This window comes from Scyliorhinus torazame, unplaced genomic scaffold (assembly GCF_047496885.1).
Source record: "Scyliorhinus torazame isolate Kashiwa2021f unplaced genomic scaffold, sScyTor2.1 scaffold_184, whole genome shotgun sequence".
NCBI classification, from domain to species: domain Eukaryota; kingdom Metazoa; phylum Chordata; class Chondrichthyes; order Carcharhiniformes; family Scyliorhinidae; genus Scyliorhinus; species Scyliorhinus torazame.
In genome coordinates this window covers 74,539-87,223 of record NW_027307911.1, presented here as the reverse complement: position 1 = coordinate 87,223, position 12,685 = coordinate 74,539, and the positions used below count along the sequence as shown (strand labels likewise).

Genomic DNA, 12,685 nt, shown 5'->3' with positions numbered 1-12,685 from the left:
AGTTAATCAGTGATCAATTTATATTTTTGTTAAAAAGCACTAACGCAGTTAATCAGTGATCAATTTATATTTTAGTTAAAAAGCACTAAAGCAGATAATCAATGATCAATTTATATTTCTGGTAGAAAGCACTAACGCAGTTAATCAATGATCAATTTATATTTCTGGTAGAAAGCACTAACGCAGTTAATCAATGATCAATATATATTTCTGGTAAAAAGCACTCACGCAGTTAATCAATGATCAATTTATATTTCTGGTAGAAAGCACTAAAGCAGTTAATCAGTGATCAATTTATATTTTTGTTAAAAAGCACCAAAGCAGTTAATCAATGATCAATTTATATTTATGTTAAAAAGCACTAACGCAGTTAATCAATGATCAATTTATATTTCTGGTAGAAAGCACTAAAGCAGTTAATCAATGATCAATTTATATTTGTGGTAAAAAGCACTAATGCAGTTAATCAATGATCAATTTATATTTTTGTTAAAAAGCACTAACGCAGTTAATCAATGATCAATTTATATTTTTGTTAAAAAGCACTAACGCAGTTAATCAGTGATCAATTTATATTTTTGTTAAAAAGCACTAACGCAGTTAATCAGTGATCAGTTTATATTTCTGGTAGAAAGCACTAACGCAGTTAATCAATGATCAATTTATATTTCTGGTAGAAAGCACTAAAGCAGTTAATCAATGATCAATTTATATTTCTGGTAAAAAGCACTAATGCAGTTAATCAATGATCAATTTATATTTTTGTTAAAAAGCACTAACGCAGTTAATCAATGATCAATTTATATTTTTGTTAAAAAGCACTAACGCAGTTAATCAGTGATCAATTTATATTTTTGTTAAAAAGCACTAACGCAGTTAATCAGTGATCAGTTTATATTTCTGGTAGAAAGCACTAACGCAGTTAATCAATGATCAATTTATATTTTTGTTAAAAAGCACTAACGCAGTTAATATGTGATCAATTTATATTTTTGTTAAAAAGCACTAACGCAGTTAATCAGTGATCAGTTTATATTTCTGGTAGAAAGCACTAACGCAGTTAATCAGTGATCAGTTTATATTTCTGGTAGAAAGCACTAAAGCAGTTAATCAATGATCAGTTTATATTTCTGGTAAAAAGCACTAAAGCAGTTAATCAATGATCAATTTATATTTTTGTTAAAAAGCACTCAAGCAGTTAATCAATGATCAATTTATATTTTTGTTAAAAAGCACTAACTCAGTTAATCAATGATCAGTTTACATTTTTGTTAAAAAGCACTAAAGCAGTTAATCAATGATCAGTTTATATTTTTGTTAAAAAGCACTAACGCAGTTAATCAATGATCAGTTTATATTTTTGTTAAAAAGCACTAACGCAGTTAATCAGTGATCAATTTATATTTTTGTTAAAAAGCACTAACGCAGTTAATCAGTGATCAATTTATATTTCTGGTCGAAAGCACTAACGCAGTTAATCAATGATCAATTTATATTTTTGTTAAAAAGCACTAACGCAGTTAATCAGTGATCAATTTATATTTTTGTTAAAAAGCACTAACGCAGTTAATCAATGATCAATTTATATTTCTGTTAAAAAGCACTAACGCAGTTAATCAATGATCAGTTTATATTTCTGGTCGAAAGCACTAACGCAGTTAATCAATGATCAGTTTATATTTTTGTTAAAAAGCACTGAAGCAGTTAATCAGTGATCAATTTATATTTTTGTGAAAAAGCACTAACGCAGTAAATCAATGATCAATTTATCTTTCTGGTAGAAAGCACTAACGCGGTTAATCAGTGATCAATTTATTTTTCTGGTCGAAAGCACTAAAGCAGTTAATCAGTGATCAATTTATATTTCTGGTCGAAAGCACTAACGCAGTTAATCAATGATCAATTTATATTTTTGGTAGAAAGCACTAACGCAGTTAATCAATGATCAATTTATATTTCTGGTCGAAAGCACTAAAGCAGTTAATCAGAGATCAATTTATATTTCTGGTAGAAAGCACTAACGCAGTTAATCAATGATCAATTTATATTTCTGGTCGAAAGCACTAAAGCAGTTAATCAAGGATCAGTTTATATTTTTGTTAAAAAGCACTAAAGCAGTTAATCAATGATCAATTTATATTTCTGGTAAAAAGCACTAACGCAGTTAATCAGTGATCAATTTATATTTTTGTTAAAAAGCACTAACGCAGTTAATCAGTGATCAATTTATATTTTTGTTCAAAAGCACTAACGCAGTTAATCAATGATCAATTTATATTTTTGTTAAAAAGCACTAACGCAGTTAATCAATGATCAATTTATATTTTTGTTAAAAAGCACTAACGCAGTTAATCAATGATCAATTTATATTTTTGTTAAAAAGCACTAAAGCAGTTACTCAGTGATCAATTTATATTTTTGTTCAAAAGCACTAACGCAGTTAATCAATGATCAATTTATATTTTTGTTAAAAAGCACTAACGCAGTTAATCAATGATCAATTTATATTTTGTTCAAAAGCACTAAAGCAGTTAATCAGTGATCAGTTTATATTTTATGTTAAAAAGCACTAACGCAGTTAATCAGTGATCAATTTATATTTTTGTTAAAAAGCACTAACGCAGTTAATCAATGATCAATTTATATTTTATGTTAAAAAGCACTAACGCAGTTAATCAGTGATCAGTTTATATTTTATGTTAAAAAGCACTAACGCAGTTAATCAGTGATCAATTTATATTTTTGTTAAAAAGCACTAACGCAGTTAATCAATGATCAATTTATATTTTATGTTAAAAAGCACTAACGCAGTTAATCAGTGATCAGTTTATATTTTATGTTAAAAAGCACTAACGCAGTTAATCAGTGATCAATTTATATTTCTGGTAAAAAGCACTAACGCAGTTAATCAATGATCAGTTTATATTTTTGTTAAAAAGGACTAACGCAGTTAATCAATGATCAATTTATAATTCTGGTAAAAAGCACTAACGCAGTTAATCAATGATCAATTTATATTTTTGTTAAAAAGCACTCACGCAGTTAATCAGTGATCAATTTATATTTTTGTTAAAAAGCACTAACGCAGTTAATCAGTGATCAATTTATATTTTATGTTAAAAAGCACTAACGCAGTTAATCAGTGATCAGTTTATATTTTATGTTAAAAAGCACTAACGCAGTTAATCAGTGATCAATTTATATTTCTGGTAAAAAGCACGAACGCAGTTAATCAATGATCAGTTTATATTTTTGTTAAAAAGCACTAACGCAGTTAATCAGTGATCAGTTTATATTTTATGTTAAAAAGCACTAAAGCAGTTAATCAATGATCAATTTATATTTCTGGTAAAAAGCACTAACGCAGTTAATCAGTGATCAATTTATATTTTTGTTAAAAAGCACTAACGCAGTTAATCAGTGATCAATTCATATTTTTGTTAAAAAGCACTAACGCAGTTAATCAGTGATCAATTTATATTTTTGTTAATAAGCACTAAAGCAGTTAATCAGTGATCAATTTATATTTTTATTAAAAAGCACTAACGCAGTTAATCAATGGTCAATTTATATTTTTGTTAAAAAGCACTAAAGCAGTTAATCAGTGATCAATTTATATTTTTGTTCAAAAGCACTAACGCAGTTAATCAATGATCAATTTATATTTTTGTTAAAAAGCACTAACGCAGTTAATCAATGATCAATTTATATTTTTGTTAAAAAGCACTAACGCAGTTAATCAATGATCAATTTATATTTTTGTTAAAAAGCACTAAAGCAGTTAATCAGTGATCAATTTATATTTTTGTTCAAAAGCACTAACGCAGTTAATCAATGATCAATTTATATTTTTGTTAAAAAGCACTAACGCAGTTAATCAATGATCAATTTATATTTTGTTCAAAAGCACTAAAGCAGTTAATCAGTGATCAGTTTATATTTTATGTTAAAAAGCACTAACGCAGTTAATCAGTGATCAATTTATATTTTTGTTAAAAAGCACTAACGCAGTTAATCAATGATCAATTTATATTTTATGTTAAAAAGCACTAACGCAGTTAATCAGTGATCAGTTTATATTTTATGTTAAAAAGCACTAACGCAGTTAATCAGTGATCAATTTATATTTCTGGTAAAAAGCACTAACGCAGTTAATCAATGATCAGTTTATATTTTTGTTAAAAAGGACTAACGCAGTTAATCAATGATCAATTTATAATTCTGGTAAAAAGCACTAACGCAGTTAATCAATGATCAATTTATATTTTTGTTAAAAAGCACTCACGCAGTTAATCAGTGATCAATTTATATTTTTGTTAAAAAGCACTAACGCAGTTAATCAATGATCAATTTATATTTTATGTTAAAAAGCACTAACGCAGTTAATCAGTGATCAGTTTATATTTTATGTTAAAAAGCACTAACGCAGTTAATCAGTGATCAATTTATATTTCTGGTAAAAAGCACTAACGCAGTTAATCAATGATCAGTTTATATTTTTGTTAAAAAGCACTAACGCAGTTAATCAGTGATCAGTTTATATTTTATGTTAAAAAGCACTAACGCAGTTAATCAGTGATCAGTTTATATTTTGTTAAAAAGCACTAACGCAGTTAATCAATGATCAGTTTATATTTTTGTTAAAAAGCACTAAAGCAGTTAATCAGTGATCAGTTTATATTTTGTTAAAAAGCACTAAAGCAGTTAATCACTGATCAATTTATATTTTGTTCAAAAGCACTAAAGCAGTTAATCAGTGATCAGTTTATATTTTATGTTAAAAAGCACTAACGCAGTTAATCAGTGATCAATTTATATTTTTGTTAAAAAGCACTAACGCGGTTAATCACTGATCAATTCGTGTTTGTTTGTTTTTGCAGCTTGTTCCTTTTTTGTTCTGTGGGCGGGGTCAGGAGGAGTGAGACTTCTTTGGAGGGAGGGATGTGATATTGTTGAGTGGGGAGGTGGGGTGGGGGGGATTTGGAGGAGCCCAGAATTTAAGCTGAGCGCCATCATCACTGGGAGCTCCAACGACACTGGAGAATCTCGACACCACCCAGGGCAAAGCAGCCCCCACTATCCCCGCTCGATCGACGCACTAATCCCCCCCCCCCCCACCTTCGACATCCGCTCCCTCCAGCCCCGACGCACAGCGGATGTCGACTGCGACATGATCAATTCTGGTCGCGATCTGTTCCCGAACGCTTACCCCATCCGCAGGTCATGTACACCAGGTAGTTCGTCTTCTCCGTCAGGACCATGAACACCAGGAGATTGTGGAGGTACATTCCTTCGACCAGTAGCCAGTAATAATTGGCGAGGATACAGTACTGAGACAGTATGTGCATTATCCTACACGGTATCACTGCTGCCTTAACACAGGACAAAGAAACGGAGAGAGTGAGCGAGCGGGAGAGAGAGGGGGAGAGAGAATCTTACATCCACGAATCGGTTACACCATCCGCAAATCCCGAGGGTTTTCCAGGTCAAACTTCAAACTCCCCCGCCCCGCCCCACCCTCCAACGCTGAGATGGTGAGAGAGAGAGACAGAGAGAGAGGGAGATTGACAGAGAGAGAGAGAGAGAGAGAGAGATAGACAGAGAGACAGAGGCAGAGAGAGAGACAGACAGAGAGAGAGACAGAGAGAGAGAGAGACAGAGACGGAGAGAGAGACAGAGAGAGAGAGAGAGACAGAGAGAGACTGCGAGAGAGAGAGCGAGAGAGAGAGACAGAGAGAGAGAGAGACAAAGAGAGACAGAGAGAGACGGAGGCAGAGAGAGAGAGACGCAGATAGAGAGAGACAGCGAGAGAGAGAGCGAGAGAGAGAGACAGAGAGAGAGAGAGAGACAAAGAGAGACAGAGAGAGAGAGACAGAGAGATAGACAGAGAGACAGAGACAGAGAGAGAGACAGAGAGACAGAGAGACAGAGACGGAGAGAGACACAGAGAGAGAGAGAGAGAGAGACAGAGAGAGAGACAGAGAGAGAGAGACAGAGAGAGAGAGAGAGAGACAGAGAGAGAGACAGAGAGAGACAGAGAGAGAGACAGAGAGAGAGAGAGAGAGACAGAGAGAGACAGAGAGAGAGAGAGAGAGAGACAGAGAGAGAGAGAGAGACAGAGAGAGAGAGAGACAGAATCAGAGAGACAGAGAGAGAGACAGAGAGAGACAGAGAGAGAGAGAGACAGAGACGGAGAGAGACACAGAGAGAGAGAGAGAGAGACAGACAGAGAGAGACAGCGAGAGAGAGAGCGAGAGAGAGAGACAGAGAGAGAGAGAGACAAAGAGAGACAGAGAGAGACGGAGGCAGAGAGAGAGAGACGCAGATAGAGAGAGACTGAGAGAGAGAGAGAGATGGATTGACAGCTACAAAGAGAGAGGTGGCGAGAGAGAGAGGTGGAGGGAGAAAGAGGTGGAGAGAGACAGAGAGAGGGATGAAGAGGGAGAGATGTTAAACGAGAGAGAGAGAAATGGAGAGCGATGCGAGAGAGATGGAGCGCAAAAGAGAGCTGGAGAGAGATAAATGGAGAGAGAGAGTGATGGGGAGAGATAGAGAGAGGGAGAGAGGGGGAGAGAGAGACATAGAGAGAGTCATAGAGAGAGAGAGAGACAGAGAGAGAGACAGAGACGGAGAGAGAGAGACATAGAGAGAGAGACAGAGAGTGAGAGACAGAGAGAGAGACAGAGAGAGAGAGTCATAGAGAGAGAGATAGAGACAGAGAGAGAGAGACAGAGAGTGAGAGAGAGATGGAGAGAGAGACTGAGAGAGAGAGAGAGAGAGAGAGAGAGAGAGACAGAGAGAGAGACAGAGAGAGACAGAGAGAGAGAGAGAGAGAGACAGAGAGAGAGAGAGACAGAGAGAGAGACAGAGAGAGAGAGAGAGACAGAGAGAGAGACAGAGAGAGAGAGAGAGACAGAGAGAGAGACAGAGAGAGACAGAGAGAGAGAGACAGAGAGAGAGAGACAGAGACGGAGAGAGAGAGACATAGAGAGAGAGACAGAGAGTGAGAGACAGAGAGAGAGACAGAGAGAGAGAGTCATAGAGAGAGAGATAGAGACAGAGAGAGAGAGACAGAGAGTGAGAGAGAGATGGAGAGAGAGAGACAGAGAGAGAGAGAAAGACATAGAGAGACAGAGAGGGAGAGAGACAGAGAGAGAGAGACAGAGAGAGAGACAGAGAGAGAGACAGAGAGAGAGAGATAGAGAGAGACAGAGAGAGAGACAGAGAGAGAGAGAGAGAGAGAGAGACAGAGAGAGAGATAGAGAGAGAGACAGAGAGCGACCAAGAGAGCGAGCGAGGAAGAAATGGAGAGACTGAGAGAGAGGAAGAATTGACAGAGAGAGGGAAAGAGACTGACACAAAGAGAGATGGAGACAGGGAGAGGCACAGTGAGAGCTGGAAGGAGATATGGAGAGGGGGGGAGAGAGGGAGATAGGCAGAGAGAGATGGAAAGAGAGAGAGTTTGACAGACAGAGATAGACAGACAGACAGAGAGAGAGAAACGGAGAGAGAGATATAGATAGAGAGAGAGGGAGAAATATTGCGAGGGAGAGAGCGAGAGTTGGAGAGACAGAGAGAATGAGACAGGTCTAGGGTAGGGTCCCCCACCCACACCCTCTCCCCCAAAGAGCCCCCAGTGGCCGAAATGGGCATAACGCAGAGATATCGGAGCGATGTAGGTTACAGAGATAGTGAGGGAGGGAGGGATTTGAACAGGAGGATGGGAATTGTAGGGGCTGGAGGAGGTTACAGAGATAGGGAGGGAGGGAGGGATTTGAACAGGAGGATGGGAATTGTAGGGGCTGGAGGAGGTTACAGAGATAGGGAGGGAGGGAGCGAGGGAGGGATTTGAACAGGAGGATGAGAATTGTAGGGGCTGGAGGAGTTTACAGAGATAGGGAGGGAGGGAGGGATTTGAACAGGAGGATGGGAATTGTAGGGGCTGGAGGAGTTTACAGAGATAGGGAGGGAGCGAGGGATTTGAACAGGAGGGTGAGAATTGTAGGGGCTGGAGGAGGTTACAGAGATAGGGAGGGAGGGAGGGATTTGCACAGGAGGATGAGAATTGTAGGGGCTGGAGGAGGTTACAGAGAAAGGGAGGGAGGGGGCGAGGGAGGGATTTGAACAGGAAGATGAGAATTGTAGGGGCTGGCGGAGGTTACAGAGATAGGGAGGGAGGGGGCGAGGGAGGTATTAGGACAGGAGGATGAGAATTGTCGGGGCTGGAGGATGTTACAGAGATAGGGAGGGAGGGAGGGATTTGAACAGGAGGATGGGAATTGTAGGGTCTGGAGGAGGTTACAGAGATAGGGAGGGAGGGAGGGATTTGAACAGCAGGATGGGAATTGTAGGGGCTGGAGGAGGTTCCAGAGATAGGGAGGGAGGGGGCGAGGGAGGTATTTGAACAGGAGGATGGGAATTGTAGGGGCTGGAGGAGGTTACAGAGATAGGGAGGGAAGGGGCGAGGGAGGGATTTGAACAGGAGGATGGGAATTGTACGGGCTGGAAGAGGTTACAGAGATAGGGAGGGAGCGAGGGAGGGATTTGAACAGGAGGATGGGAATTGTAGGGGCTGGAGGAGTTACGGAGATAGGGAGGGAGGGATTTGAACAGGAGGATGGGAATTGTAGGGGCTGGAGGAGGTTACAGAGATAGGGAGGGAGGGAGCGAGGGAGGGATTTGAACAGGAGGATGGGAATTGTAGGGGCTGGAGGAGGTTACAGAGATAGGGAGGGAGGGAGCGAGGGAGGGATTTGAACAGGAGGTTGAGAATTGTAGGGTCTGGAGGAGGTTACAGAGATAGGGAGGGAGAAAGGGATTTGAACAGGAGGATGGGAATTGTAGGGGCTGGAGGTGGTTACAGAGATAGGGAGGGAGGGAGAGATTTGAACAGGAGGATGGGAATTGTCGGGGCTGGAGGAGGTTACAGAGATAGGGAGTGAGGGAGCGAGGGAGGGATTTGAAGAGGAGGATGAGAATTGTAGGGGCTGGAGGAGGTTACAGAGATAGGGAGGGAGGGAGGGAGGGATTTGAACAGGAGGATGAGAATTGTAGGGGCGGGAGGAGGTTACAGAGATAGGGAGGGAGGGGGGCGAGGGAGGGATTTGAACAGTAGGATGGGAATTGTAGGGGCTGGAGGAGGTTACAGAGATAGGGAGGGAGCGAGGAAGGGATTTGAACAGGAGGATGGGAATTGTAGGGGCTGGAGGAGGTTACAGAGATAGGGAGGGAGCGAGGGAGGGATTTGAACAGGAGGATGGGAATTGTAGGGGCTGGAGGAGGTTACAGAGACAGGGAGGGAGGGAGGGAGGGATTTGAACAGGAGGATGGGAATTGTAGGGGCTGGAGGAGGTTACAGAGATAGGGAGGGAGGGAGGGATTTGAACAGGAGGATGGGAATTGTAGGGGCTGTAGGAGGTTACAGAGATAGGGAGGGGGCGAGGGAGGTATTTGAACAGGAGGATGGGAATTGTAGGGGCTGGAGGAGGTTACAGAGACAGGGAGGGAGGGAGGGAGGGATTTGAACAGGAGGATGGGAATTGTAGGGGCTAGAGGAGGTTACAGAGATAGGGAGGGAGGGAGGGATTTGAACAGGAGGATGGGAATTGTAGGGGCTGGAGGAGGTTACAGAGATAGGGAGTGGGCGAGGGAGGGATTTGAACAGGAGGATGGGAATTGTAGGGGCTGGAGGAGGTTACAGAGATAGGGAGGGAGGGAGCGAGGGAGGGATTTGAACAGGAGGATGGGAATTGTAGGGGCTGGAGGAGGTTACAGAGACAGGGAGGGAGGGAGGGATTTGAGCAGGAGGATGAGAATTGTAGGAGCTGGAGGAGGTTACAGAGATAGGGAGGGAGGGAGCGAGGGAGGGATTTGAACAGGAGGATGAGAATTGTAGGGGCTGGAGGAGGTGACAGAGATAGGGAGGGAGGGAGGGATTTGAACAGGAGGATGGGAATTGTCGGGGCTGGAGGAGGTTACAGAGATAGGGAGGGAGGGAGGAATTTGAACAGGAGGATGAGAATTGTAGGGGCTGGAGGAGGTTACAGAGATAGGGAGGGAGCGAGGGAGGGATTTGAACAAGAGGATGGGAATTGTCGGGGCTGGAGGAGGTGACAGAGATAGGGAGGGAGGGAGGGATTTGCGCAGGAGGATGAGAATTGTAGGGGCTGGAGGAGGTTACAGAGATAGGGAGGGAGGGAGCGAGGGAGGGATTTGAACAGGAGGATGAGAATTGTAGGGGCTGGAGGAGGTTACAAAGATAGGGAGGGAGGGAGGGAGGGATTTGAACAGGAGGATGGGAATTGTAGGGGCTGGAGGAGGTTACAGAGATAGGGAGGGAGGTGGCGAGGGAGGGATTTGAACAGCAGGATGAGAATTGTAGGGGCTGGAGGAGGTTACAGAGATAGGGAGGGAGGGAGGGAGGGATTTGAACAGGAGGATGGGAATTGTAGGGGCTGGAGGAGGTTACAGAGATAGGGAGGGAGGGGGCGAGGGAGGGATTTGAACAGGAGGATGAGAATTGTAGGGGCTGGAGGAGGTTACAGAGATAGGGAGGGAGAGATTTGAACAGGAGGATGGGAATTGTAGGGGCTGGAGGAGGTTACAGAGATAGGGAGGGAGGAGGGCGAGGGAGGGATTTGAACAGGAAGATGGGAATTGTAGGGGCTGGAGGAGGTTACAGAGATAGGGAGGGAGGGAGAGATTTGAACAGGAGGATGGGAATTGTAGGGGCTGGAGGAGGTTACAGAGATAGGGAGGGAGGAGGGCGAGGGAGGGATTTGAGCAGGAGGATGAGAATTGTAGGGGCTGGAGGAGGTTACAGAGATAGGGAGGGAGGGAGGGATTTGAACAGGAGGATGAGAATTGTAGGGGATGGAGGAGGTTACAGAGATAGGGAGGGAGGGGGGGCGAGGGAGAGATTTGAACAGGAGGATGAGAATTGTAGGGGCTGGAGGAGGTTACAGAGATAGGGAGGGAGGGATTTGAACAGGAGGATGGGAATTGTAGGGGCTGGAGGAGGTTACAGAGATAGGGAGGGAGGGAGGGATTTGACGAGGAGGATGGGAATTGTAGGGGGTGGAGGAGGTTACAGAGATAGGGAGGGAGGGAGGGATTTGAACAGGAGGATGGGAATTGTAGGGGGTGGAGGAGGTTACAGAGATAGGGAGGGATTTGAACAGGAGGATGGGAATTGTAGGGGCTGGAGGAGGTTACAGAGATAGGGAGGGAGGGAGCGAGGGAGGGATTTGACGAGGAGGATGGGAATTGTAGGGGGTGGAGGAGGTTACAGAGATAGAGAGGGAGGGGAGGGCGAGGGAGGGATTTGACGAGGAGGATGAGAATTGGAGGGACTGGAGAAATACCGACACTCACCTGTTCATCGAGCCGGGACATCATGTCCTTTGGGTCGTCGATCGCTGGGTTTAACCGACTCCAAAGGAGACCATCCCGAGTGAGGATAGACGCAGCTCGTAAAATGAAGGACACAAAGAGGTTGAGGTGGATGTAATTTCGAGTGCAGTGCAACCTCCTGGAGAGACGGAGGGGGACAGAAAGGAGGGACGGTAAAAGACAACATCACTGGGGAGAGTCAGTCACTGCATTCTCCTCAAAACTGAGGGAGCCCCGCACTGTCAGAGAGTCAGTACTGAGGGAGTGCCGCACTGTCAGAGGGTCAGTACTGAGGGAGTGCTGCACTGTCAGACGGTCAGTACTGAGGGAGTGCGGCACTGTCAGAGGGTCAGTACTGAGGGAGTGCCGCACTGTCAGAGGGTCAGTACTGAGGGAGTGCCGCACTGTCAGAGGATCAGTACTGAGGGAGTGCTGCACTGTCAGAGGGTCAGTACTGAGGAGTGCCGCACTGTCAGAGGGTCAGTACTGAGGGAGTGCTGCACTGTCAGAGGGTCAGTACTGAGGAGTGCCGCACTGTCAGAGGGTCAGTACTGAGGGAGTGGGGCACTGTCAGAGGGTCAGTACTGAGGGAGCGCCGCACTGTCAGAGGGTCAGTACTGAGGGAGTGCTGCACTGTCAGAGGGTCAGTACTGAGGGAGTGCTGCACTGTCAGAGGGACAGTACTGAGGGAGCGCCGCACTGTCAGAGGGTCAGTACTGAGGGAGCGCCGCACTGTCAGAGGGTCAGTACTGAGGGAGTGCCGCACTGTCAGAGGGTCAGTACTGAGGGAGCGCCGCACTGTCAGAAGGTCAGTACTGAGGGAGTGCCGCACTGTCAGAGGGTCAGTACTGAGGGAGTGCCGCACTGTCAGAGGGTCAGTACTGAGGGAGTGCTGCACTGTCAGAGGGTCAGTACTGAGGGAGTGCTGCACTGTCAGAGGGTCAGTACTGAGGGAGTGCCGCACTGTCAGAGGGTCAGTACTGAGGGAGTGCTGCACTGTCAGAGGATCAGTACTGAGGGAGTGCTGCACTGTCAGAGGGTCAGTACTGAGGGAGTGCCGCACTGTCAGAGGGTCAGTACTGAGGGAGCGCCGCACTGTCAGAGGGTCAGTACTGAGGGAGTGCCGCACTGTCAGAGGGTCAGTACTGAGGGAGTGCTGCACTGTCAGAGGATCAGTACTGAGGGAGTGCTGCACTGTCAGAGGGTCAGTACTGAGGGAGTGCCGCACTGTCAGAGGGTCAGTACTGAGGGAGCGCCGCACTGTCAGAGGGTCAGTACTGAGGGAGTGCCGCAC

At 43.9% G+C, this 12,685-nt stretch overlaps 1 protein-coding gene across 1 annotated transcript in view; it reads right to left on the bottom strand.

Annotated features, from left to right (window-relative positions):
• The window catches only part of LOC140405649 (glucagon receptor-like), a 260,778-nt gene that overhangs the window by 231,486 nt on the left and 16,607 nt on the right, over positions 1–12,685 (bottom strand). The window contains exons 3-4 of the mRNA XM_072494182.1: positions 11,374–11,530; positions 5,210–5,372 (exon numbers count right to left, since the gene is read on the bottom strand). Of these exons, the coding sequence (XP_072350283.1) occupies positions 5,210–5,372; positions 11,374–11,530 (320 nt within the window). The remainder of the gene's footprint in view (positions 1–5,209; positions 5,373–11,373; positions 11,531–12,685) is intronic.